At 44.3% G+C, this 26,087-nt stretch overlaps 1 protein-coding gene across 5 annotated transcripts in view; it reads left to right on the top strand.

The window, feature by feature from the left end:
- OSBPL8 (oxysterol binding protein like 8) overlaps positions 1 to 20,630 on the top strand; it is a 2,810,514-nt gene extending 2,789,884 nt beyond the window's left edge. For all 5 annotated transcript variants that reach the window (XM_069629380.1, XM_069629377.1, XM_069629378.1 and 2 more), the window contains one exon: positions 10,034 to 20,630. In XM_069629380.1, coding sequence (XP_069485481.1) covers positions 10,034 to 10,169 — 136 coding nt within the window. In that variant the 3' untranslated portion in view covers positions 10,170 to 20,630. The remainder of the gene's footprint in view (positions 1 to 10,033) is intronic.
- The last annotated feature ends 5,457 nt before the right edge of the window (positions 20,631 to 26,087 follow it).

Below are 26,087 nucleotides of genomic sequence, written 5' to 3'. Positions count from 1 at the left end.
TTAAAATAATTCCAATTGAATGAAACAGTTGTGCTGATTATACTGCATACAAAGAAACAATTGCCAATGTAATTGCCGTGGAATTGATTTTATTTTGATCTTCATTCTTGCATACCTTTGAACTAATGGGCTCACTGTATAACTACAAATATCTACTAATTTTGACTGGCTTTTCAGTATTAAGGTGTGATGAGGGTGGAAGTATATGATACATCTTGATACTTTTCTATGTTAGTTGCATTTCCAACCTCATGTCAGGGTTGTGCTACCTCCCCTGCATCCAAGTTTTCTTTACTTTATTTGTCCTAAAATAAATTGTTGTATGTACGGTGTGCACCAACTACTTTTTTTGTACATTGGGTCGCACTACATTGACAGTGGTGGTCTCTTTTCTGCACACACTGCATCTCAAACTCACAAATTAAAGATGTGAAAAGATGTGACTGCCCTGATTTTAGCATCTTTGATAACGCAAGGTGTAGTAGGAAATTTACTATGGTCTTAAGAATAGTCCAAAAGGAAGAACAGAACTTGCTGTATGCTGCTTGAATTGTGCCTATTGATGAAATAAGTCAGTTTCTGGAATTCAATGGTGCAGATTGTATGAGGTATGAACTTTATTTAATGATGTGTATAAGATTTTATGTGTATTGCTCTGTTGCCTTTTCTACAAGTGAAATTATGTAGTTTATAGGAATGAATTGTGATGGGAAAATGTTTGGTTTCAGGAATTACTTGTGATGTAAAAAAAATTTCAAGGTTAAAAATGTTTAACAATATAACATTTCATTAATAACAAATGTTTTAAATGTGCGCTTTTTTTGTTGAGACAAAAGCTCTAGACATGTATCAAATCCTTTCTGTTAACATTTGATCGCTTCCCCCTTCACAAGGCTGAAACAAGGTGGGAGAACGTTAGCAATAGCTATGGTCATGGTGCAGTTTTACTGCTCACCACTGCACACTTGAAGCCAACCCTGGAGGGGCTCTCTTGGCTGTGTAGCGTGCGCCCAGTTGTGCATGCTTGCTCTATTTTGTTGACGCTGTTTTAACCCACCTTCCTACCCAGCAGCCACCCACTATTCTTCTGAAGACCAATCAACATTGCCAAACGATAGACCCCGCAAAATCTCGTAACCTCGGAAATGCCTCCCCCACCCACACAAGACCCGATCTGGGACCTTTTCACGAGAACAACTCAATGAGTCTCGGGAACCGATGAGCACCAGGCATAGGGGCACTGTCCCTGAAATCATCCTGGGAGAACCCGAACACGAGCAGCCTCAGACGCCTCTCGGGTGTGGCCATGGCAGGGCCAGAGGACAAGGGAGGAGAAATCCTAGATGCATGCCCCACCCCCGCAGCGATGCAGAACGTCCTACACAGCGCGATCCACAGCGGCCTCTGACAGCAGCACGGCCACAGGCTGAGGCACGCACAATCAACCACCACACACACCCAGGCCGCCACGTGGCACAGAAAGTGCTGCAGGCAGACAACGGAACAAACCACACAATTCCAGCAACTGCCACAAAATGTGCACCCAAAATTTGAAAGTAAGCATGGGCTGCCCCTGGCGAACTCTGGTGTTCAGATTCAAATGCAGGACCGCCACCAACACCACACCGCAATGCCCAAAGGCGAGGCAAGAGGGGGAGGGTGGTCACCAAACAAAGGGCCCCACGAGCCAACAACACAAGGAACAGGTTTGTTCTTTGCCCCTCTCCCGCACTTACCTCCTGATCACACTTCACTCCTCTCAGCCTTACACATTCGAAAAGAGGATCAATTCCTGCAGTGACCCCTTATATAAGCCCTCCTTAGCCCTGCCCTTTCTGTGTCTCCCCTTTTACCCCCCAACACATTCCATTTCCTGCCCCGGGCAACCCCGGGTCCTCAGGGCTGGACCTGCGGTGTGCATCGCTTCTAACGCGGCATACACCAAAGCTTTGTGCTGCTCCGCAAATCCACCGGCATTCCGTCTACTTCCATGCCAGTAATCACTGCCACCGCCACTCCTGCAACATTTACAGACCCACCTGCTGCTACTACTTCCTCTACAACATGTGTGCTGTTCTTGGGATGTTTTTATAGTTGGGCCATTTGCCCTCATTAGACCTGTGCCTCTTTGTGTGGCCTCATCCTCCCAGTACAATGCTCATTTATGACTGCTGTTATTGTATTCAAATTTATGCCATGTCGCGTTTGATTCATAATACCAGTAGGAAAAGTCCGCAAAAAGTTTTGGACCTGTTTGGACACCATGGGATTAGTGTTTGTTGGTCCCGACAAAGGGGTGATAGCCTTGGGTTCATTGCACATGGAGGACCAATTGGAGTCAAGAGCAACTCCAGAAGGAGGTAAAGTGAGCTACAGAAGCCCAGCCAGTTGAGCGGATTTAAGGTGTTCGGGTGAGATCAGTAGAGGAGTAGGTGGACTAAGAGACCAGCAAGGATGGAGCGTAAGGTGGAGAAGAGTTCTGAGGAGACTGTGGGCATGCTGTGAGAGAGTGAAGGTAAAGTGTTGGATTTGAGAGTAGTACCAATTGAGTTGTTTGTGAATGAGTGCCGGAAGGTTAGAGAGAAAAGGGAGGATTTAAAAGTAGATTAGAGATTGGGTTTGAGAGTGTGTGCACGTGAAAACGATGGAGAAGTAAGGCAGAAGGGAAGCAGAGAATAGAAGTATGTGTAGTAGTTGGAGAGAGGATTGTTGGGGATCACAAGTGTTTGCAGGTACAGACAGAAGTAGAGAGTGAAGTGTCGTAAGAAAATGACATGGGGGTAGAGAGAGAGAGAGAGAGAGAAGTAAGACAGGGAACAGAATATATGGAGGAGGGGGTGAGGTGAGCTGGAGAGCAGAGACGGGAGTAGAGGGCGAGACAAAGATGATAGGGGGAGACATGGTAAGAGAGAGTGGTAAGGTGGGGGAGGGGTGTGAGAGATTAGAGGAGGCAGTGGGGGAGGGAAGTCTGTGGAGTCAGCCATCAAAGGGAAGAGAGAGAAAAACCCAGGAAAACATTGAGGTCCCTTAGAGTTACAGAGGGAGATGGTTAGAAAAGCCCCCTGCCTTTATGCCCCTTTTAGTGTAAAGGGATAGATCATGAAAGTAAAGGTTATTTAGCGACAATTTTACTGGAGTTTGAGAATATTTCTGGGGAGTAGTAAGGTGAGCGGTAGCGACCAACCTAACCAGGGAGCCCCAATTGATCCTCGAGATACACATTTCTGTTCAAATAACACTTCATCACGATAAGAGGGTGCTAGAGGGCCGACCAAGATGGCCGCTCCCCTGTAAGCTCCCGGCTACCTCCTGCATGAATCCTGTTTAATTGCGGCAATCCTGTGGCGAAACCACTAAATCCGCAAGAAATACTCTATCCTAGCGCAGCACCTCATCCCTGCCGAAAATCCAGAGAGAATCGGACTCGCCTTCCGCGAGAAATCCGCTGCGTAGTGTGGCCCGCACAACCACGAACTGCGTGGGGCCTGGAAACTCCGGCCCGTCTGTCCAAAATCCTTCGTAGACGGACAGGAGCCGCCCGCAGGACCTGCCGCGCCCACCATCAGTAGAAAGCGACATGGAGGGAATCGCTCGGAACCGGGGCGCCGCCTCGCCGGCCCTGGGGAACGGCTTCACGGCTCACAGCCAGCAGTGGGACAGTGGTGGAGCGAACTCCCCGCAGGTGAGAGGCGGGAGGCGCACGGAGGCTCACAGAAGCACACAAAACAAGCGGGACGGCGAGACTACGCTACGCCAACAAGTTGGGGTCGCTCTGCGGCGCCCCCACCATTTTGGGCCATAGCGACTCCCCGCACGGCTGGGTCTTGGCCCCTCGCGCGGCACACAGCGGCTAAATCTGAACCCTTACTGCAGGCCCCCATCCGCGCACGCCTTGACTGCGCCTTTGCTACACCCGGAAATCAGACGCTCTGACACCGCCGCCAAGTTCAAGATGGGGAAGCCGGACAAGTCCCAGAAAAGACTAAATTTTGATGCAGGCCCAGCACCTAAAATGCCCAGGCCGGAACACCGCCCAGAATCCCCGAATAATCAATCGGAGGTAGAGCTATAGCAACAAACGGACATTAGGGAAATCCTGATGGAACTAAAAGCTGGGATAGGCGGCCTGAACAGCAAGATAGACTCGCTCTCGTCCAAGGTGGACCTGTTGCAGCACCGTCTCGACAAACACAGCGACAGGCTCGACTCCGTCGAACAGAGAGTGTCAGATCTGGACGACGGCACATCAGCACTTACTTCCTGTGTTTCCACGCTTGAGGGCCAAATGAAAACCGTACTCGCCAAAAACGAGGACTTGGAAGGCAGCTCCAGACGAAATAACATTAGGATAGTCGGAGTCAGAGAAAGACAACTACCAGTCAAAATGGAAGAACACATCGAAAAACTATGCACAGAGCTATTCGGTCCTGCAGTTCTGTCGCAAATATTCGTAGTGGAAAGAGCCCACAGAATCCCTGCAACAAGACCTGCTCCGGGAGCCCCTGCCCGCCCCATCATTGCCAAGCTCTTAAGCTGCAAAGACAGCGATGCCATCCTCAGAATGGCAAGAGAGAAGGGCAAACTACACTTCGACGGGGACTACATCCAGTTTTACCCGGACTTTTTGCCGTCAGTCCAAGCCCAAAGGAGATTGTTCACCCATGTGAAACACAGACCGCGCGCCAACCAAATCATGTACTCGATGCTCTTCCCGGCGAGGCTTTGCATTGAACTGGAGGGAAATACCCACTTCTTCAACTCCCCAGATGAAGCCACATTGTACCTCGACCGGCAGGGATGTAAATCCGCAAACCAAATGCCCGGAGCCACAAACAGAGAAAGAGCGGGGAGAGACCCACCGTGATAAACACCCGCGACACTGATCCAAAGCAAGAAGGTATCACGCCATCAGGATAATCTTCGCAAACAGGAGGTTGGGGACTAAACCTCGGAAGGCCACCTGCGCCCCGTGCACAGCACGCCTTGTGTTCTAGTTGGGGGGGATTCCAAACGGACGAGTTGGGGGTTGTCCGTGTAAGGAAAATTGTTTTATTGTTGTTGTTCGAAACGCGCACCATGCGCCATCGCCTAACCGCGGGCCTCATCCAGAACCCCGCCACCGCCCCTCACAAGCCCTTCCGCCTGACGCAGCTCCCATGCAATCCAGCCGACCCAAGTGTCGGGACACCGCCGAGGGGTGGCCCTCTGGTCTTTCCGCAAATGGGTGCCATATAAAACATCACCGTTACATTCAGAGTAGCAACCTGGAACATTAGAGGGGGCAACATCCCGGCCAAGACACGTAAGAGCCTGCAATTACTCGGACGCCACAAGATCGAGGTGGCAATGATTCAGGAAACCCACCTTTTACCGCCAAACGAGCACCTGTGGGCCCACAGCTGGGGATGCCATCGCTACTCTTCATATTCATCCTATGCCAGGGGAGTCGCAATTCTTCTTCACACTTCGCTGGGGTTTCGCCTGATCCAAACAGAAAGAGATAACGAGGCAAGGGCTCTTCTGGTTCGGGGCATGGTGGAGGGAGAGGAGGTGGTTTTCGTCAACTCCTACGCCCCCAACACAGACGGTGCAAACAACTTTAACTGGGTGCTGTCCCGCCTCGCGCAAGTGCGAAACGCTACCATAATCCGGGGAGGCGACCTGAATACTCATCTCGACCCACAGAAAGATGAATCACAGCTAACAACCGCGCACCCGTCCAAGGCCAGCCTACAAGTGCAGGAGATCTGCAAAGCATTTGACCTATCGGACATATGGAGGATCCAGAATTGGGAAGCCAGAGACTACACATACCACTCAAGTGTACATAATAGGAACTCCTGCATCGATTATCTGCTAGTCTCCGCTCACAGCAACTGGCAATGGGGCACATGCCAAATACTCCCCAAAACCTTCTCAGACCACGCCACGGTAATACTCGAATGCCGCTTGCCGACTACCAGACCACGGCCTCCCCAATGGCGTTTCAAACCCAGATCTCTCGCCGATCCAATATTCGCCACCGAGCTAAGCGAGGAAATCAACACCTTTCTTGACATTAACCAAGGCACCGTCGACTCCGCCGGAGTGCTATGGGAATCTCTCAAATGCTATGTAAGAGGCGTCTGTCTAGCCAAAGAAAACGGAATCCTGAAACTTATCAGACGCGAGCTAGGGACCAGCGAAACACACTTGAAGGAACTGGAAAAGCAGCAAGCTGCTCACAACTCAGACCACATCCAGGCAATGTTGAAAGAAGAACTTCTGAACTTCAGAAACCTGGCTGAACGGGAGATAAAATTTCTGGGCCACAATCATAGAATTAGACAATACGGCAAAGGCCAGAAGCCTGGAGCCCTTCTTGCTCGTCTTATAGCTGCAGACAGGAGGCCAACAAGGGTGGACAGCATCTGGACACCGCAGGGAAATATGCTGCACAAAGAAGAAGACATAGTCGAAGTATTCAGGGCATTCTACCAAGATCTATACAGCGCCGGGTGGCCAGCGGATTCCGATGCGATTCGGAACTACCTCAACGACACAGAACTGTACTGGGTGGAGAGGGAACTCTGTGAGCCGCTGAACGAGCCCATAACGCTAGAAGAGATCCAAGAAGCCATTAAAAGTCTACCGCCATCCAAAGCCCCGGGGCCCGACGGGCTAACTGGTGAGTTTTATAAACACTTTCCCCCCCTCATTACCCCTCTTCTGCTAAATGTCTTCGAAGAAGCGATCGAATCTGGCATTCTCTCACAGACATTACGAGAAGCCAACGTAATACTGCTACACAAAAAAGACAGCCACCCGAAGATTGTAAGTCCTACCGCCCCATATCATTAATTAATCTGGACAACAAAATCCTGGCCAAGATCCTCGCTAACAGACTTCTCCCGCTAATGCCTGCACTGGTACTCGCTGACCAGACGGGATTCGTACCTGGCCGAAACACCACATTCGGGATACGTAGAATGTTCGGGGTTCTGGCAGCACTCGACCCCGAACAGCAGGCAGTGGCGGTGCTGCTGGATGCCGAAAAGGCGTTCAACTCCGTTGAGTGGCCCTTGTTGTTCGCCGTGCTGCAGCAGCTTGGACTTGGGAAACAGTTTATCAAGCTGGTCTCGCTCCTCTATAATCAGCCCCTATCAGCAATCACTCTCGGGTCAACTCGCTCGGCATATATCAACCTCCAGCGCGGCACTAGACGGGGATGCCCACTATCCGCCATGATATTCGCCCTTGTGATGGAGCCCTTAGCAGCAGGCCTCAGGGAACGCCAAATCCAGAGAGGGCTTAAAATAGAACCTCACCGTCTAATAATATCCCTCTATGCTGACGATAGTCCTGTTAATGCAAAACCCCAGCGAAAACCTTAACCCGATTATGCGAGAAATAATTAAGTTTGGGCTGGTATCAGGGTTGAAAATCAATCGTTCTTCCCTTAAACACAAAGACAAAAATAGTTCAAGACAATTTAACTTCCATTGGGAGAAAGCCCACGTCCGATACCTAGGAATCAGAGTGTCCCTGAACCACCACGACATATTCAAAGACAATTACGAAAGCACACTGAAATCATTAAGAGATGAGGTGAACAGGTGGAAATCTCTACCACTCACCCTCTGGGGAAGAGCCTCACTGGTAAAAATGGTAATCCTCCCCAAACTCCTGTACCTTTTCTCCAACATCCCCGTCCTGTTGTCTCTGCGCTTCCTGGGTAATCTGAGAAGCCTAGTTCTGGACCTCATTTGGTCGGGCAAACCCGCAAGGGCGGCATACTCATCCCTCGTACTTCCCGTCACTAAGGGTGGCCTAGCTCTACCCGATTTAGAACAGTACTACTGGGCAGCACAAGCCCAGTTTCTCAGTCACTGGTATAAGCCCCAATAAGTAAGACCGCACGTACAGGTCGAACGGGCACTAGCCTCACCCAACCTGCTAAGGGCTGTGATTATCAGCAAACAGGCTGTGCCACACACAACGCTGAACATAGTGCAATCCACTTACACAATATGGCGGAAAATGGCCCAAAAGTACAAGATTCAGCTTAGATACTCTTCTCTTCTACCCGCGAAATTCATTCCCCGGATCCCACTCGCCGCCGAGAAAGTGTATCGGATCTGGGTGGACAAGTGCAAAATAAATACACTTGGTGACCTCTTCATACAAGACACCTTCATAACACCCCAGCAAGCGAAGGAAAAAGGTAGCACCTCCTCCCTTATTATCTTTTTGTACTTCAGAGTGCAGTACACCCTGCAGGCCCTCATCCCATCGTTCCCACAACAACCTCCCACCTAGCAGCTGCGGCACGGAGCCATTCAGGCGCAAGGGGAGGGCAAACTGGTCTCATCTATCTACAAAGCCCTGCTCATGGACACTCTTCCCTCGAACCCCAAAACGAAAGCAATATGGGAAACCACGCTTCAAACCCCCATTCTAGATGAAGACTGGAACTATATCTTACAACAGACTCAAAAAGTGGCACTTAACTCCCGCTTCAAACAAATCCACTTTAACTTTCTGCACCAAACCTATTATACCCCTAAAAAGAGAAACAGACATCACCCCGGGTCAAATGCATCTTGCGACAGATGCGGGTCCCCTGATGCTGACTTCTTGCACCTAGCGTGGAGCTGTCCAACAGTGTCTAAATTCTGGCCAGATGTGCTCGACAAAACTGACGCAATAATTGGCAAGAGGGTGGGCCAGTGGCACTCCTTGGCCTAACGAGACCCCTGTCCTCACACGTTAGAAAACTGGCAAGCATGCTGTTGGTTCTGGCACGTAGAAGAGTGGCCATGGCGTGGGGACGCGGCACACCCCCCACTCTTGCGAACTGGAGGAGAGACATTACATACTGCCAAGAAACAGAATCAGAATTTATAAAGACACTACCCCACCACGCGAGACCCCCAGATATTTGGGGCCCGTACATCTCGCACCTCCTCTCCAGCGCAGCACCAACCGAGACATCTGATCAGCCACCACAGACTTCACCTGTGTAAATCAAATGCGATAGCTGCTTGTTGTGTGATGGGACTGCCGGAGGGTGGGCGGGCGGGCGTGAGGGGGGCAACGGCGGCATGTTAGTAGCCCACTGTTTGGGCTTGTTGGTACACATGTTTACTAAAATGCAAAAATAAAGTTTAAAAAAAATAAATAACACTTCATCACCTATTCATTGTCATGAGAGTTTTGAAGTAAAGTGTGACACTACATGCATACGTACAGCCAGCCCCCTTATGCTCAGCATGTCTTTCCAGTGTTGCTCTGCTCTTCCACATTGCATTGCTCGTTATTTTTTTTTCCATTTATTTTCTAGCATAATGGCACAGGTAGCCGGTGCTAATGTTAATGTCTTTTGCTGCTGACAGTACCATTTAGGTAATGGCCGTACTTCGCTTGCACTACCTTGGTACGGCGGACTGTTAAAAGATGGTACAGCACACCGCGGTTGGCATCATTGCCTGACTAGATAATTGTGGTTTTGGTGGGCTATTGTAAACAGTGGGTGAGCTTCCGGTTTTAGCTGATGTTACAAGGGCTGCTGTTTCTCTCCCAACATATTCCATCAATGCTAAGTGTCTTTCTTAGCCTACGTTCCACCTTGACAATGCTCACTCCAAGGTTTCATGCACTTTCGCTTACTGTTTTCATTAGTTAATACCCTGTTTTTATGATTTCCCCATATCATATTGCATTACAGCCCAGTGGGGAGGGGTGTAAAATATGTGAAATGTGTTTCGTATCCTTGTTACTCGTGGTCTGATTCGCCACGGGCCCTTAACTTGGGTATGTGCTTTAATGCTACATTGTGCGTACGAATTGAGTGTTCACAATGAAAGATCTTGCGAAACGTTCTTGTATTAACTAATAGGATTCAGGGTAAGAGTCTGGCTTGCTCTTCATTGTGTGCAAATAATGCCTGCCTTGTTAAGTCTGTTTTCATATTTCTCAGTCCTTGAAACATTTGCTTGCGTAATCTGTGTGCAATTTGCGTACATTTTTGACTTGTGGTTTTCTTTTAAACTAGAAACATCATTGCTCTCCGAAATCGAGTGGTCGTCAGTGCATCGCCTACAGACAGCAACTTCCTGCAGCAGAGGGACTACTGTATTATTTTATTCCTTATTAGTCTGCAGATTTTTATCAACTTCTTGTTCAAGTAATGGTTGATTTAAGCAGATGGACACCGAAACAGGGATTATTAGAGTGCGACATTGGACCATTTTTTTGTTGGATTGGATCCCAACAGATGCAATATTGTCTCAAAGCAAAACACAAAGCATCGCTCCTGTGGGATGCGCCTGCCTCAAAGACATCCTTCTGCTTACACTGATCAACACCTTCTGGATTCATCCATTGTTAAAGATCAGAATGAAAGCACCCCTACTTCTGCACATATACTTGTGAATATAAAAAGCTGCAATGCGTTCCTTCATTTTTTTATCGCAAATATATCTTGTTATATCTATGGACAAGCATACATCTATACCTTGTACATATAAACTATACCCTCATGGATGCCACTTTGAAGACTGCAACAGAAAGAAATGCAGACCCCGACCAAAAGTTAAGCGACAGATAGTGGATGCATGCTGCCTTGTCAATGAGTGAAGGCTTCTGCAGGTCTAGAGTGAGGAATGAAGATCCTGATTCATGGCATGCATGAAAGACTTGTACCGATCATTGTGCAGCAACAAAGATGTACCATGGTAAAGGAGCGATATCCAAATACAAACCAAACGGTTTCTCAGGGGATTTGAATAACTTTGACATCAAATAATTGGTTTGGTCAGAATTTAGGATCGTGGAATTTCATCTGTTTATTCCTGTATTCTGTTCGGATCAGAGGTTTTGTGCCACAGGGAAATGATGGTGTTTGTAGTTGTTGACCAGCATCATGACATTGGAGCAGTGGTCAAAACATACTTCATAGTCTGTATATGTTTTACAGTGGTGTCATCTGTTGAATCCAGATTGCTGATAACTGCAGAAGTAGGCATGGGGGGTGGCTGACCCTCCTAATCCTGCAGTGCCGGCAGGCTCGAGGGACAAGGCCACAGCCAGTAGATGTGGGTACCTTGAAGACAGAAAGTTTGCTGCTCAGTCTTCCGTCATGTGATATTGCCAGAAATCTCAAAAGCTGACTAAAGCAAGCAAAATGGATGTGATTGCGAAAACAGGTCGAAGAGAGTGGCAACCATATTTGTTCCCTTGCACCATTCCAGAAACATAAAGGCCCATCATTTGGGGGAATCGGGAAAATGTATAGCCTCATTACATTACCTATGTTGCCAAGGCTCCAGTTAGGGCCAAGATACCATGTATATGCAGAAATCGAAGTAGATAGAATGTCAACAACTTGAGCCACTGCACGAAGAACTCGTTCTTGGCTTTTATTTTTTGTGTTATAAGAAAGTATGCAGTGAGAAACAACCTGTTCTGCATTGCAACCTGTCCAGAATGACTTGTGTGTAAAGTGGTCTTGAAGTCAGATGTTAACGTACAGGTTTCCCAGAATGAATGGGCAGTGTTGTCCACAGCCTCGTGTGGGTAAAGAGAACAGGCTAGAATTGTTCAGGAGATGGCTGTTATAGCAGGCTTGGAGACCAGCAGATCCGAGGAAGCTGCACCTCATGCTTGCAGTGTACGCACTTAGAGGGAAAGGGGGCTAGCTGAACCACTAATGCAAGAGCTCAAAGGAATGTGGGTGTATTGCAACCAGAGCTACAGTAGTGAGGTCTGATTGCTAAATGTACACTATGAAGTGGATTCCAGGACCTTCCACACCTTTCAATGAAATGTCTGTGACTGTTACAAGTCAATGCACATAATTTTTATAACTTTAAGCACTAGCTCTGTCACTGCCTTTCAAAGGCCTGCAGCAAGCTGGGAACGAACTGTTACGTTTTTGTTTCGTTGCCACCTAACCATTAATTGCTAACCAGCAAAAAACATGTTTTATCATACTTCTCACTATCACCGGTGTTGCTCCTTTCTGCTGCACACTGTTCCTCTTTCTTGCCAACATGAGAAAAAGAAACCTTTGCTATTTTCATGTGCATGACCACAAAATTGAAATAAGTTTTTAATTTATTTGTATTCACGTGCCATATATTTTAGAGTATCAGCGTTTTCTTTGCATAGATTCGGGTGACATGCGTGGTAAGCCTTAAATACCACAAGGCTCAGAACGGGCGCTGCACTCATGTGTTCTCCTGCTGTAAGGGATTTCGACATAGTCCACATGCCTTGCAGAATGTAAACTGTTCATGTTTAAAAAGCCATAGTAAGACGTCATCAGGAAATGGAGATTGTTGCAAGTGCGTGGTCATTTCTGAACCATAAGGAGTTGCAAAATGAATTTAATTTCGCTCTATGCACATCCCTCGTCCATACACTGCCTGCCACTCTCCTGCCCCTCCTTCCTAATCCACCGCTACCCACTCGCCACACCTCCTCTATTGCCCTGGTCTATCTTGTCCGCTTTTGCTCTTCTTGTATTACAGAGGACGTTTCCCTCCTCTCTGTAATACATGGCACGCACCGATGTATGGATGCCCGGGTTATGTGCATCACTGAATGAACTTTCTTATTAAAGTACATTTAAGTGCCCCGGATGCAGGCCGTTGTACATGCAGTCATATTGCCACCTAGTTCTGGTTTGCAATTATACCACCACGCAAGGTGAAGGTCATTCTTTCTCCTTGAACAAGACAAGCCAATTGAAGCAGTGGGAGTTTGACGACTGGTCTGAATTGGTGTGGCACACACCGGGCACATGTATACCTATTACAGAGAGGGTGTATAATGTGGTTACCAATGTATTTCAATACTGTTATCCGATTGAGGGCTACACTTGGCATAACCAAACAGCTCTAAGGTTGGGTTTATGCAGATGTCGCCATAACCATTACTTCAAGTTACATTATAGGATTGTAATACACTGGAACCTGTTATACAATTTTATGATTTTTGTCTTTAAAGTTAAAATTTACGAATGGTTTAGAGCATTTAATTTGCCACTAAAACCCTTCTCTCCTGTATTACAGGTTTTGAAAGCACTATGAAACTCAAAATAATAAAACATATATATATATATATATATATATGTCATTCCACTGAATAGTCAGGTTTTCGGTGTGTGTTTAATTGAACTTTTTATATTTGCCATTTTTCATAGTCATTCTAAAATATATATAACATATGTTAATCTGTGAAAGGAGTGTACCACGGTAATACATAAATATATAATGAGCATGTAGAGATGTGATGGTGCATTGCGAGGTGGTCACTCAACAGGGAATACGTCAAGTTGCGATGGGAGCACTTATCTTGCGCACTTGGTCCTAAACAGCTGCGTGTTTGACCAGTTCAAATTGTTATCTGTTTGGACGTTATGCTTAATATCCCCCTGTGAGTGAGTGGTTTTGTTTTCTATCGTATGGGTAGCGTAAAAAGTCCCAAATAAAATGCTTAGTGGCAACCTGTGTAGGTACTGGATGCAGGAAGATCTAAAATGCACCCTGTGGTTGTCGTTTTATTGCCACCCACAGCTTCTGCTTAAAACTCTTCAGAGGGAGGAGATTGGTGGAGATCCTTTTCCCCTTATTCCATTAGTTGTAGCCTTCAAAATTACAATTCCAGGCATTTAATGCTGACCCTCAGCATGGGCGGAAATATTTGATTTTGGAAGACATTTTGTTGCAATTGAGGGAGACCGAAATCATCTCTTTGCGTATTATACCGTTCATGCATTCTTTTTCAAAATTCATGACTCCCTTTAATAAAGGGGTGTCAGTAACCACACTGAACTTTTAACTTCTTTTAAGAAATTCAATTCTATTTCTTCACTTGCAATAATCTAAAGTGGCTCAAGAAAGACCTTTCCTTACTGCTTTGGAAAATTAACTACATATGAAATGTCCTTCTGGTGCACACATTACACGTCACAGAGGATGGTATAGGCGTATTGTCAGCGTTTTTATATTTACTTCGTGTAAAAAAAGATTGTATTAGTCTGATCGTTCTCGCCTTTGACACCCTCTTTGGAGCAGCAACATTCGTTTACAAGATGCTTGCCCAGATTGGTCAGCTTGTCACATTTCTTCCCCTCCCTATACTTTTTCCAGGTTAGCTAGTGAATTGAGACCAGAAATGTATATTTTTTTAAAAAGAAACAATTTCAAGCTAGTCAAAATGACCGAAGTGCAGGCTAGCCCCTGCCTCATGCGGTCTCTGCACAGCCCCATTCTGTCACTGTGTGACAAAATAGGTTGCCCTTCAAAGCCCATGTTTACAATAGGACAGCCACAGGACTAATCTTTTAGCTGATAAATTCCCAAAGCACTCGTATTAAAGGGGATATGTTGGTTACGGTGTGATTTAGTGTGGCACAGGTGGTTCATTTACCATTCTTATAGCCTTTGATTCATCTGACACTGGCAACAGTGGCATGACTGAATACGTATTAGCATGAAGCCACTTAAAAATAAGACAAGCTACCACTGACAAATCAAGTTGCTTAAGCTGTTTGTTTTCAGTGGTTTCCTGAGTGGAAATTGTGTAATCCAGCAGAAATAATACAGATTGTGTTTTTTAGTACCGAATTGAGCTGAAGGTGAGCACATTTCCAGCTCACATTAAAATATACAAAAATGACTGAAGTCTCTGCTGAAAGCACGAAAGCGCATGAACAAAAAGAAAGGCAGGAGTTTGTGAAAGGGAACAGTGTAAGAAAACAAAAAAGAGGGTGTGATGAGGTGAGACGATGTGCGCCCATCAAAACAAAATGTATGCAGCTTGTGGTTTAAATGTGTCATTGCACTGTGCCACACACTGTATTGCTGATTGGCATGAGATTGTCAGCTACCTATACACGTGTGTGGTCTCCAAAGTCTCGCTTATCCCCCAAATACTGAACACAATGTTTTTGTGTCATATTCACTATTTTAATGTTTTAAATAGAAAGACAGTGTCTGTTCAGTTGTTGGCTCCTGCCAGGAAAATAGCAATCCCAATCATGCTGCAGTAACATTTTGGGAGAATGTGAGAAATCATTGCATGAAAGGTCGCTCTTGCCCCATATTTCACCTCACCCGTCTTTAATCCACCTGGTTTGCGCAGAGAAACGGGGTGGGTCAGATTCAAGCCATATATTTGAGAGCAAAGAATACTCTGCATGAGCGCATTGATTCGTAAAAAAGCAACGGGTCTTGCCATGGCTGTGTTCTGTTACTGAACGTACTAAAAAGCACGTTTGAAACGTGATGAGTTATATTTTATTTAATCTTTGTAAATGTAATGTATGCGACTAGAACAAATGCACTCCTTTTGCTGACATTACGAGGCACCGTTTGTTGCCTTTCCTGTCGCATGCACACCTTTATGTTTAAAATCGATTGGATTGTGTGTTTTTTCATTCTCACTGCCTGTCACAATTGCATTCTTTGGACCCTTAGTAGATGTTGGGGCATCTGTGTCTCCCACTCATTGAGCCAAGAGATCAGCCATCTTCTCGCTAGTCTAAAGGAAAGTAGACCAGCGCTGAATTTTCTGTTGAAAGTTAACATGGATGTGGATTGTTAAATGCACCCCGAGCCTTTCATTTGCCATTAATGACATTTTGTACACTAGGTACATATGACTGAGGGAAAAACAGTGTATTTATGTGCAGTGTACAAAATTAACTGTTACAGGAATATGAACTGAATATTACTGTCTTGTATACATGTCCGTCCCTTTCTTCAGTTTTTATTTGTAATTTGTTTTGAGCACTTGTGAAGGTTGAGTGTCTTATTCTCATGGTAAACTACCTTTAGTTGTAAGGTGTCCTATACTAAAGATCGTTCGTTCATATGACACACTACTAGAGTGTTGGCTTTTAGACTTCTTTCATGAGATCGTTTGTCTGACAGGTTACTTTACTTGTATGAGAACAAGAAAAAATAGAATGAGATGCTTTCCAAATGTGTCACTTAGAATTGTTTAGTTCCTTGACGGCTCACACTACAAAGCAGTCTTTCCGATGTTATTTTATTTGATGAAAAAACAAATCTTGCCATTGTTTCTGTCCCAACTAGTGGAGGCGTTGTGCATTTTTGCAGTAGAACTGAACCACTGCCTTACCAGTTTGAAGCGTTTATTACCACCCTACATATAGGGAGGGCCTCCTGCAAATCCCTCACTCTGCCCACTTATGTCCCATATTTGTCCAATTCAGAGCATGTCTTCTTTCCCCTGAACCAATGCAAACAGCAGCCTTTGCTGCAGTTGCTTCCTTGGTTCAGATTTTCAGCGAGGCTTTGTTCTTTTTCAATGGTGTTTTCTTCCCACTGTAATTTTGGGAAAATCTACTTTATGTCCTGAATTGTTCCCTGGCAATATTAATTGAAGACTGTGTCAGAGTAAGCGCTCCTTAGGAGTCCTGCATAATGCTGTATAACTATAAAGGAGTGTTGGCACCTGTTATGCGCCTACTAGTTGCTTATCAGTTCTTGCCGTTCTTGTAGAAGTTTGCTGGCCCCTCAAACCTAAATCACCAAAAATTAATAAGGTATTTCCAAGAGGTTTTTGAGAAGACTGGTCTTTGTACCGCAAACCCACTGACATGCCAAAGGCAGGAGGGACCCAGTAACATCCCCCACGCCAGGGATACTAATGGCTTCTCAGAAAAGCCACCACATGGCTTCATCTATATGCAGGTCTAAGTTGTTCAATATCAGAGTGAGGTTATGGCACCAAATTTAAAAATGTTTACTGCATAAATATTTTGATGTGGAGCCCTCTCTTGGATTGACCTGCAGATCACGGTGAAAAAAAGCAAGTTCTATTTGTAAAGACCCTGGTGAACTAGAGATTAATGGGCCCTCAAAAGTGTTTCCCACAATGATTCAGTATTGCTATTGTATCTGTTTCTGTCATAGATGATACTGTGATATCCAAGGTTCTTCTAAAGTAGGCCTGTTCACCAACCAGGGTCCGGCTTTTCCTCTTTTAGAGAGGATCCAGACAGTGCCTTGCCTCCAAGCTTGGAGGACAACTCCGGCATGTGGCTGCGAAGGTACTGCAGAGGCAAAGGTTCAGAAAGAGGAGCCTTAGCCTAAGGATTTGTAGGTCTCTGTTCTTATTTTCCAAGCCCTAGTAAGGTGATCCTAAATGTCCACCTCAAAGTTCCACACCAGACATCTTTCTGTCACAATAATCACCTGACAGTTTGGTTAGGCTACCACCATACGCTTTCTCAAGAGACACTGCCTCTGGTCTGAGAAGAACCAAAATCTATATACATTTTCTTTGCTTAGGGCTGTGTCAGTAGAATAGTTCAAAGTGTGTGACTCTCATCACCACTTTGTATGAACTATGTATATATGAAAATAATATAGTATGAAAGTTTAGAGGAGGGTCATAATAAGAAAAACTAGACATTCAAATCGGTTTTCACACGTATTAGTCTTCCTAAATGTCAGCAGCTCCTGTTCACTAGAACATCTGTTCCTGCAACTGTTGCATTCTGGTGTTAACTTTTGCACTAGAGCGCCAAATATACCATTGCATTCATTTGCCTTGGATACAATAAGTATATTAACCTGCTTCAGGAAGTACCGTATTCAGAGCTTCTGATGAACAAAGTGTAGTCTGGACAGAAGTACAACTTCATCGATCTCCATTTCTAGTGTAAGGTGGTTGTCTAGGCAGGGCTCTTGTTTTTGGATGCAGTATTAATGAAGTAGGAATGGCCAAGCAGTCCTAGTTCCCTTGCACTGCTCTGAACCTTTGAACTCTATTTTTGATGTTTCATTTCCATTGCCTCTTCTCAGTCCTGTTCATTGTGGTAAAGACAGAAGGCATTGCGTCATTGCCTGCAAATTCTTATTTTCATTGCTTCACGAAAAGGTGATTCACTGCAGCTTTCTTCTACTTGAGCAAACAACTGACCATGGTGGTTTAATTATGTGCCTTTCAACACAACACCTTTCTTGGTTTTTAATCCGGCAAGGAAGAATATGGATGAAGATTTAATACTTAAGTGATAATGACTGCTCTGGCAGCTGTACCAGCTATTAGCCAGCCCCAGCCCAGCAAGAGTCATTACACTGCGTTTGGGGGGGTGGGGGAGAGAGAATACAAGACCAGACCGGAATCACCCATGGCAACTGCAATTATCGCAATTGGCACAGTGCTGCTTCTGGCTGCAGCAGGAAGTGTAAGATCAAAAAAATCAAAAAGCATGGTGCGCACAAAGTTCCTATAGGCATTTCCATCACTCCTAATATGTATAAAGTACTGCGTTCACAGAGGATCTCTTGCACACAAAATGGCACACTCATTCTTCAACCACCTAATCCTCAAACTTGATGAGTATCCACATCTCATCCCTGGTTTCATTTCCGTATTCGAAGGCCTGGTTGGTGAGGTAGTAGTAGCTTGGCACCTAGATTCTTCTCTATCATTGAAGTCTTGAAGATGCCACCAAAGTAGCTGTGGCTTTGCATATTGGCCCTAGAGAAAAAAATACATCTTTGCAGTTTCCTGGCTGAGTCGGACCTATCATTTACTGTGCAACTCGGTCATGAAGGCTTTAAAGTAGACAGCCATAGGGATTATTTGGCAGACACTACGACTCACAGGAAAACTACTGAGCCAGTCTCCCTGTTTCGTACTCGGGATTTATGCATTATTTAACACACTTCTCCAAATTCACAGGGAACTGTCTCTTCAGTCAGATGTGTGCATTATTTTACCATGCTAGCGAATGAATTGGAATGTTTGACTTAGTAGGCCTCCTTTCTGCTGGCAGTATATCAATCCCTTAAATGATTGTATACCATGATCGTGCTGCTAAAAAAAAACTATGATTTTAATTTAACAGCATATCCATTCATCCTCGTCAAATCTTCCAGAATCTGAACTGTAAATAGTAAAATGCTTTACCTTGGCCTGAACCATTGTTTGTTTGAACTTTTGCAGTGCTAGAGATTTCTAGTAGAAATCCTCTGTCAGGGAAGCTACCATAGTCATGGTGTCCCTTTGTGTTCTGTACTCTGCCCCTGTTGCTGTAGCATGCAAATGGCAACCTTCAAGAATGCGTCGACACCCTCAGTCCATTAGAGCACAGCGTTCCGGGCTTGTGTCGATGTTTCTCAAATCTGCTTTGTGCCACGTGGGCCACCACGCACTTCATCCTACTATATGATTGCAAGTTGAAGGGTAGATGTTCTGCTTAGCTTGGCAGATGTTTCAAAGCACTTTGTGCTAGGTCTCTGCCTAGAGTAACCTGTGATAATTGTATTGGAAGTATGTTTCCGTTGGTTAGGAATTGGAGGGACTTCTGCCTCAGGCTGCTTTCAGTAACCAGTACCCACGATTCCTTCCTGGCTCAGCCCCGACTGTAGTAGCATTTCCAGCTGTGCCATCCTCATTGAAAGTGGTCTGTGACCAACATACGCTGATTTGAAATGGAACTGGCATTGTTTTTCGGAGCCCACCACAAGGCGACACAACGGTCTGGGTAAATGGTAATGGGAAGGGACCAGTGAGCTAAGGGCATTGAAGTTGCTACCAGTCAGTTCTCTGTGCTTCAGTGGAGGATGTCCCCCAAACAGATGTTGGAACGCACTGTTAAACTTTGACCATTGTTGAGAAAGGCGATTGTCAGATTATATTTTTGGAATATCATGAGCTGTGCCTTTTTGATGGATTCATACTGTTTTGTAGGATTTGAAAAAATAAAACGTCATTTGTGCCATATTCACATTGTCACGTGTGCATTGCATCCCTCTGCTTCAACTACTATCTGTAGAGGAAGAATTGTATCTTCAGTCATAAGTTATGTATATTTCCTAGAGCTGTTTGGTATTGATGACCCCAGCTATTTATTATCTATTTTCACCTTGTTTGGTTTTCTTTGTGGGGGGGGGTCCCATTATCAATTTTTATCATTTTCTGACATTGCACAAATAGCTGCAAATGGTGACCTCGGAAATAGAAACCATATAAAGAAGAAATCACTGCCCAAAAATGTGTGTAGCAGCACAATCTAATTTGAAAGACTGAGAAAAATCTTCCTTTTGGCTAAGCAGGCACATGTCTTCACAGGGCACAGTCAAGCCGCTGATAAGGATTCATTTATTTGCATTATCTTAAGTCTCATGTAAATTGGACAGGCTTCTTTTTTTATTCATTGTCATTATTTTAACACGTTGCTTATTTTTGTACAGTGAGCCCTTTTTTATTTAAAAAGAGACTGTTACATGATAGCCACAGAAAGCCAGTGTCCCATTGTAGCGCAGCCAGAACCCATGAAAACAATGAATATGAACGTTCTTTCTTAAATATTTATATAGGAAGAGATTGGCAAGTTCTTTTGTATCTTTGACATCTGCATGTAAAAAGAAAATGTTACTGTCATATTTTCTGTACAATTTGTTCTTTTGAGGGGGTTTTACACGCATTGTGGCACTGGATTAGAGTGACTTGGTTCAGCAGAATGGGAAGTCTAGTCTCCAAAACATGTTATATGTTCACCTGCATTGGGCCTCTTGTTAAATAGCTCGTAAAATAAAGCACTACCACTGGTCAATAATTTTGTATGACTACCTGTTCGAATAAAGAGACGTGATCAACTGTGTTGGCACTGCTGCAGTTTATTAGACCAATGTCCTATTCTCCACTAAATGATAATGGCGGTGATGAAATGTAGGAGTGCTGTTCAAGCATTTTCTCGAAGCACACTCTGGTAAGCTACTGCCCAGTTCAGGCATTAAGGTGGACCTCTCATACAGCCCTAATATGCACACGCATGGCATCTCCAGATGCAGTGTCTAGTGGCTTGTTCGACCATAGTAATGTTTGCTATGTTGCACAATTATTGCTCTATTTTTTTTTAATATATAAAAGTTGTTTATTAGTTTGATTAACAAACTTTTTTACAACATCTTAAGAAACCGTTACAAAATAAAATTACAAATTTCATTATTGAATACACAAATTTCTATTTACATTTCATACTCAAAGAAAATAATTATAAATGGTCTTAAAACAAATAAACATGATTTTATCATTGCATAGGAAAGCATACACCTTTAGTATTTTAGTTCCTTGATATGTAGTTCCAAAACCAACTTCTCAAGGAACATGCATAGTGATATAACAACTTTGAATGAGTATCCCCACATGAACTTCTTCCAACACCATTCCCTCGCTTCATGAGTCATCCCCAACACTTCCGCACCAATAAGAGAGTATCTCAGAGCTTCAAAGTGTGTGCAATAGATGGTTATATGTTTTAAATTTTCTATGCAGCTATTTCCTACACAAAATCTGCACCATGGTTTCTTTTTCTGCAAGTCATGTTTGTTCCAGTTTGTATTCTCAAACGTATGCGATTGATTAAGCTTGAATCTTAAGTACAAATCTCGGTGTTCGTTGGCCGGGAATTTTATGAAATATGCCTTTCGCGGAGTTCTCGATGTGGCAAATTTTGCTGCCTCCACATATAATTATACTCATATAGTCGTTTCTTTAAAGTAGCAGACCAAAATTCAAGATCTAGTGGTTTTAATCCACAATCATCTAAGATCTTGATCATAAGGTTTGAGTAGACAAGCAATGAATTCGGTGCTCGGTTTTTAATCATTATTGAGAACTCCTCATAGAGCGATTGTTGGGGTGGAAATAGCATCTTGCCATAGTTTGTCAGTTGTCGCCAGTGGAATCTAGCCGATAAGGATGAAATACCCAGCTCCTGTCTTAACACACAGTTTGGTAATGCATTTGGTAACCTTAATACAGCTTTCCATATTTGCCCTTGTATTTGATCTAAAATTGAGTCTATGTTGCACAAGCATAAGTCAAGCCCATATAATAGAATAGCTTCGACTTTCAGCATGTAAAATTGCAATAGTGGTTCTATAGAGAATTTACAAAACTTCATAAATACCATTCGCATCGGTGTAATCAGAACAGCTTTTTTCATATTTAGATTTGAGTACCATGTTTTCTTTGTGGGAGAATCTATTACATCATAGCCCAAATATCTCATATTCACATTGATGGGCATGGGTATTGAATTAATTGACCACTGCATAGTCAATATTTTCTTTTTCATGTTTTGCAATATGAAAATACTTAATTTCTCTACATTACAAGTTAGATTATGCTTGTATAAATAGTCTGCAAATATTACAAGCTTTTTTTGTAGGCCATAAGGAGTTCGATCAAATATTAGCACATCATCAGCAAAAGCGATCCATTGAATTCGCAAGTGTCCCCGTTTCGCTGGGTAAGTTATTTCAGTTTTCCATATTTGTTTGATGTCCGAGAGGTAAAGGTTAAACAGGGTCGCCGCCAAGTTGCAGCCCTGCTTAACCCCCACCTCTGTTGGAATCAGAACCATTGTTGAGCCAGACTCATTAATGCAGACTAGATATGATGTGGCTTGATGTAGTTTGGCCAACAATACAATAAGGTCATGTGGTATACCTTTTTCCTCAAGTTTTTCCCAAAGTAGATTTCTTATTACGCAGTCAAATGCTGCTGATAAATCAACAGATGCCATGTATACAACGCCCGAGTTTGGAATTTTAGTTTGGGCAATTAGATGAGCCAGAAGGGTTGCATTCAGAGCCGTTCCCATCCTGGCACGAAATCCTATTTGAAAAGGAGAGAGGATAGCTCGATGCCTTATATTCTCATTTAACTGCTCTAATAATAGGATAGCGAAGGTTTTTGCACTCGCATCAATCAAGGCGAGAGGACGAAAGTTTCCCGGGTTCGATCTAGTGCCTTTCTTGTGAATGGGAACTATAATCGATTGTAGCCATGAAGGTGGGACATTGGATGAGGTTAAAATCTCATCAAATTGAAGTTTTAACATCGGTGCCCAAAATTGCATGTTTTCTTTTAACACACATGGCGGAATACAATCGGGACCCGGTGCTCTTGATTTATTGAGCTTTGTTAGAGCCCATATGATGTCTTCTATGGACCAACCTTCCAGTTTCTTGACTGAGAGTTGATTGAACTTAAATGTTAAAGTTGAAAATCTTTCTGGTAATGCGAACTTGTCCTTGTAGTATTGCGTCCATAGTTCAGCACTTATGCTGGAAGTTTGCTCAGTCATTCTTGAGTGCTCATTACCCCTTAGGAGAGCCCAAGTAGATCTCCTATTGTTTGCACACTGTGCTCCTATCATCGTTTGGTTTGTTGCATTATGGTGCATTCTGTAGTTTTTTATTCTATTATAGTATTTGTTAAGAATCTTCCGTTTTATGTTTTGATGTTCAGATTCATGCAATCAATCCCTTTTTAATCAAGTGAGCAATCTCATAGTTTTTTTGTTTTTTTAAGATTCAAATTCTTACAGCCAACAAATCAACAACAGGAGGTTTTGCTTTTTCTTTTGATTTCAGTTTTACAAGATATATAATGGCTATTGTAATGATGAATAGATTTTGCGTTGATAAACTCCTCCCTTTTATAGTCGGATCCTTGATATTTATGTAGTTATCAGCAAAACACTTAATAATTGCATTTCATTTTATGCAGGTTTTCAAGTTCCATCGTAAGGAGGTGCCTGGTTTGTCCTCCCGGATGAATGTACTGAGTGGATCTTGAAGCAGATTTGAGATATCTAATTGAATTTCAGAATATAAGATACAGTGATCACTCATGTTGATCTTGTCAATTTTCACTGCCGTGCAACTGGGGGCCAATTCCTCAGATACTGCAATGTAATCAATGCATGATTTCCTGTTGTTACGAGACCAAGTGAATGTTTTCTCTTTTGAAAAAAAGGGTAGCAGGCTCATATTCCATCGGTGAAAAAGCATTTGAAAAGATATACCCCTTTTCCTATTTGTCACTTGTTGATTTTGTAAATGCATTTTTTGTTCATTCTGGGGCGTTTGCGAGCAATTGGAGTTAAAATCGCCACCTAGAATTATTTTTATATCACACCATTTACATAAGGTCTCGTCAAACAGAAGATTAAGATCATTCATTACTGTTGTCATTGCAGTAGCTAGTGGATTGTAGTACAATGAAACTATTAAAACATGCTCCATTTTACATGTTCCTAGTTCAATTACAATCGCGGAATAAGAGCCTGTAGTACGTGTTAACAGCAACGAATAAACCAGGCCTGTATTTACCAAGATGGTAATTCCCCCCGATGGTCTCCCTTTAGCTACTCGTGTGGCAAGCGTCGAATATGCCACAAACCCGGTAATTTCGAGTTTGTTCACAGCCATCGTCTCTTGACACAACACTATGTCAATTAACAACCAAGACTCTGGGTAAGTCTCTCGCAAACCAGGACTAATGTCTGGCAGAGGGACTCCCAGGACCCCCCTTGTTAATTTGCATATGCAAGTAACTTTGGGTCTCACCCTAAGTTACTAGGGGAATCCAGATGTGGACCCCTTGCTCACTATTCTTAGAGCGGCATAGCTCCTCCCTACTGATGAGGTCCAACCAGACCGAAACACGTGTCTGGGGATGCTGATGGTACTCTTGTTCAGAGGAGAATTGCCTAGCATTTCGGTGCTGGACTGCCCCAGGGCAGGACAAAGACCGATATGTTTAGGATATTTCTTCTCTGTGAAAGATAGTGAGCTAAAGACTCTGGGTAAGTCTCTCGCAAACCAGGACTAATGTCTGGCAGAGGGACTCCCAGGACCCCCCTTGTTAATTTGCATATGCAAGTAACTTTGGGTCTCACCCTAAGTTACTAGGGGAATCCAGACGTGGACCCCTTGCTCACTATTCTTAGAGAGGCACAGCTCCTCCCTACTGATGAGGTCCAACCAGACCGAAACACGTGTCTGGGGATGCTGATGGTACTCTTGTTCAGAGGAGAATTGCCTAGCATTTCGGTGCTGGACTGCCCCAGGGCAGGACAAAGACCGATATGTTTAGGATATTTCTTCTCTGTGAAAGATAGTGAGCTAAAGACTCTGGGTAAGTCTCTCGCAAACCAGGACTAATGTCTGGCAGAGGGACTCCCAGGACCCCCCTTGTTAATTTACAACACTATGTCAGCAATTTCATGGGGGGTGTATCTGAGTACCCATCTTTTCAAGTTTTTCAAACCACAAGAGTTCCATGACATCACTCGTAAGCAGTTTTTGCTACTACGAGTGCTCGGTTATGGATATCTCCTTACGAGCCCTCATCAATGCAGGTAGCCAAGACCGATCTTTGGAAACTGCAGAGATTGCAACTAACTGTTCCAGGACTGCCGTTTCCGAAGAGGGTAATGTGTAAGTTGACGGTGATTGGTTATTTGTGATTACTTCAATTAGATGCTTAGGGGCCTCATTACACGGAAGGCGGTAAGGGTTAACGGTCACCGGTAATGGTACCGGTGACCGTTAACCCTTACCGCCTTACTACGAGGTCCCTTTGCGGGACCCGACATTAACGGCTGGTGTAGGGACCGCAATTTGCGGTACCGTAATTAGCACCTTCCCCATTCCCATTATGCCCTATGGGCAAAAATGGGAATGGGGAAGGGCAATGGAGGAAGGGGGAATTACCGCCCCGCCAACCTTGGAATAGGGCGGTAATTCCCCTTTCCTCCAAGGCGGTGCCAGTAATTTACCGGCATGGGCCAAGGTGCTAATGGCACCTTGGTCCACCGCCTACTGTGTAATGAGGCCCTTAGTCTCATTAAAAATCTTTGCTTCGTTGATCTGGATTAGAGTGATTGCCAGTCCCAACATTTTTAGCTCCCTTCGATGATTCCATATCAGTTCCGCAATTATTGGAGATTGCAGTTCAAATACCATCCTATGATTTTTTTTATGGATGGAAGGGTTATCCAAATGATGTCACTCGAGACCAGCGTTCGAAGAGCTGGAATCTTTTTGAACGTCTGCATCATGAACAATCAATTTAGATCCTGCTCTCCATTTATTTCCGGAGCACTAGTCCATCCCAGAATGGTCGACATAGATTTGTCGTAAATCGCTTGCTCGCTAGGTTCTTTCATTGTGAGAGAAGGTTTCCTCCCAGGCTCGCCTTCAAAGTTTTTCATAGAGTCCTTTGATTGAGGTAAAGGATTCCTTGTAACTTCAGGGAGA

Source organism: Ambystoma mexicanum, chromosome 12 (genome assembly GCF_040938575.1).
Source record: "Ambystoma mexicanum isolate Mex_15411 chromosome 12, UKY_AmexF1_1, whole genome shotgun sequence".
NCBI lineage: Eukaryota > Metazoa > Chordata > Amphibia > Caudata > Ambystomatidae > Ambystoma > Ambystoma mexicanum.
This window is presented reverse-complemented; position numbering and strand designations above follow the sequence as displayed.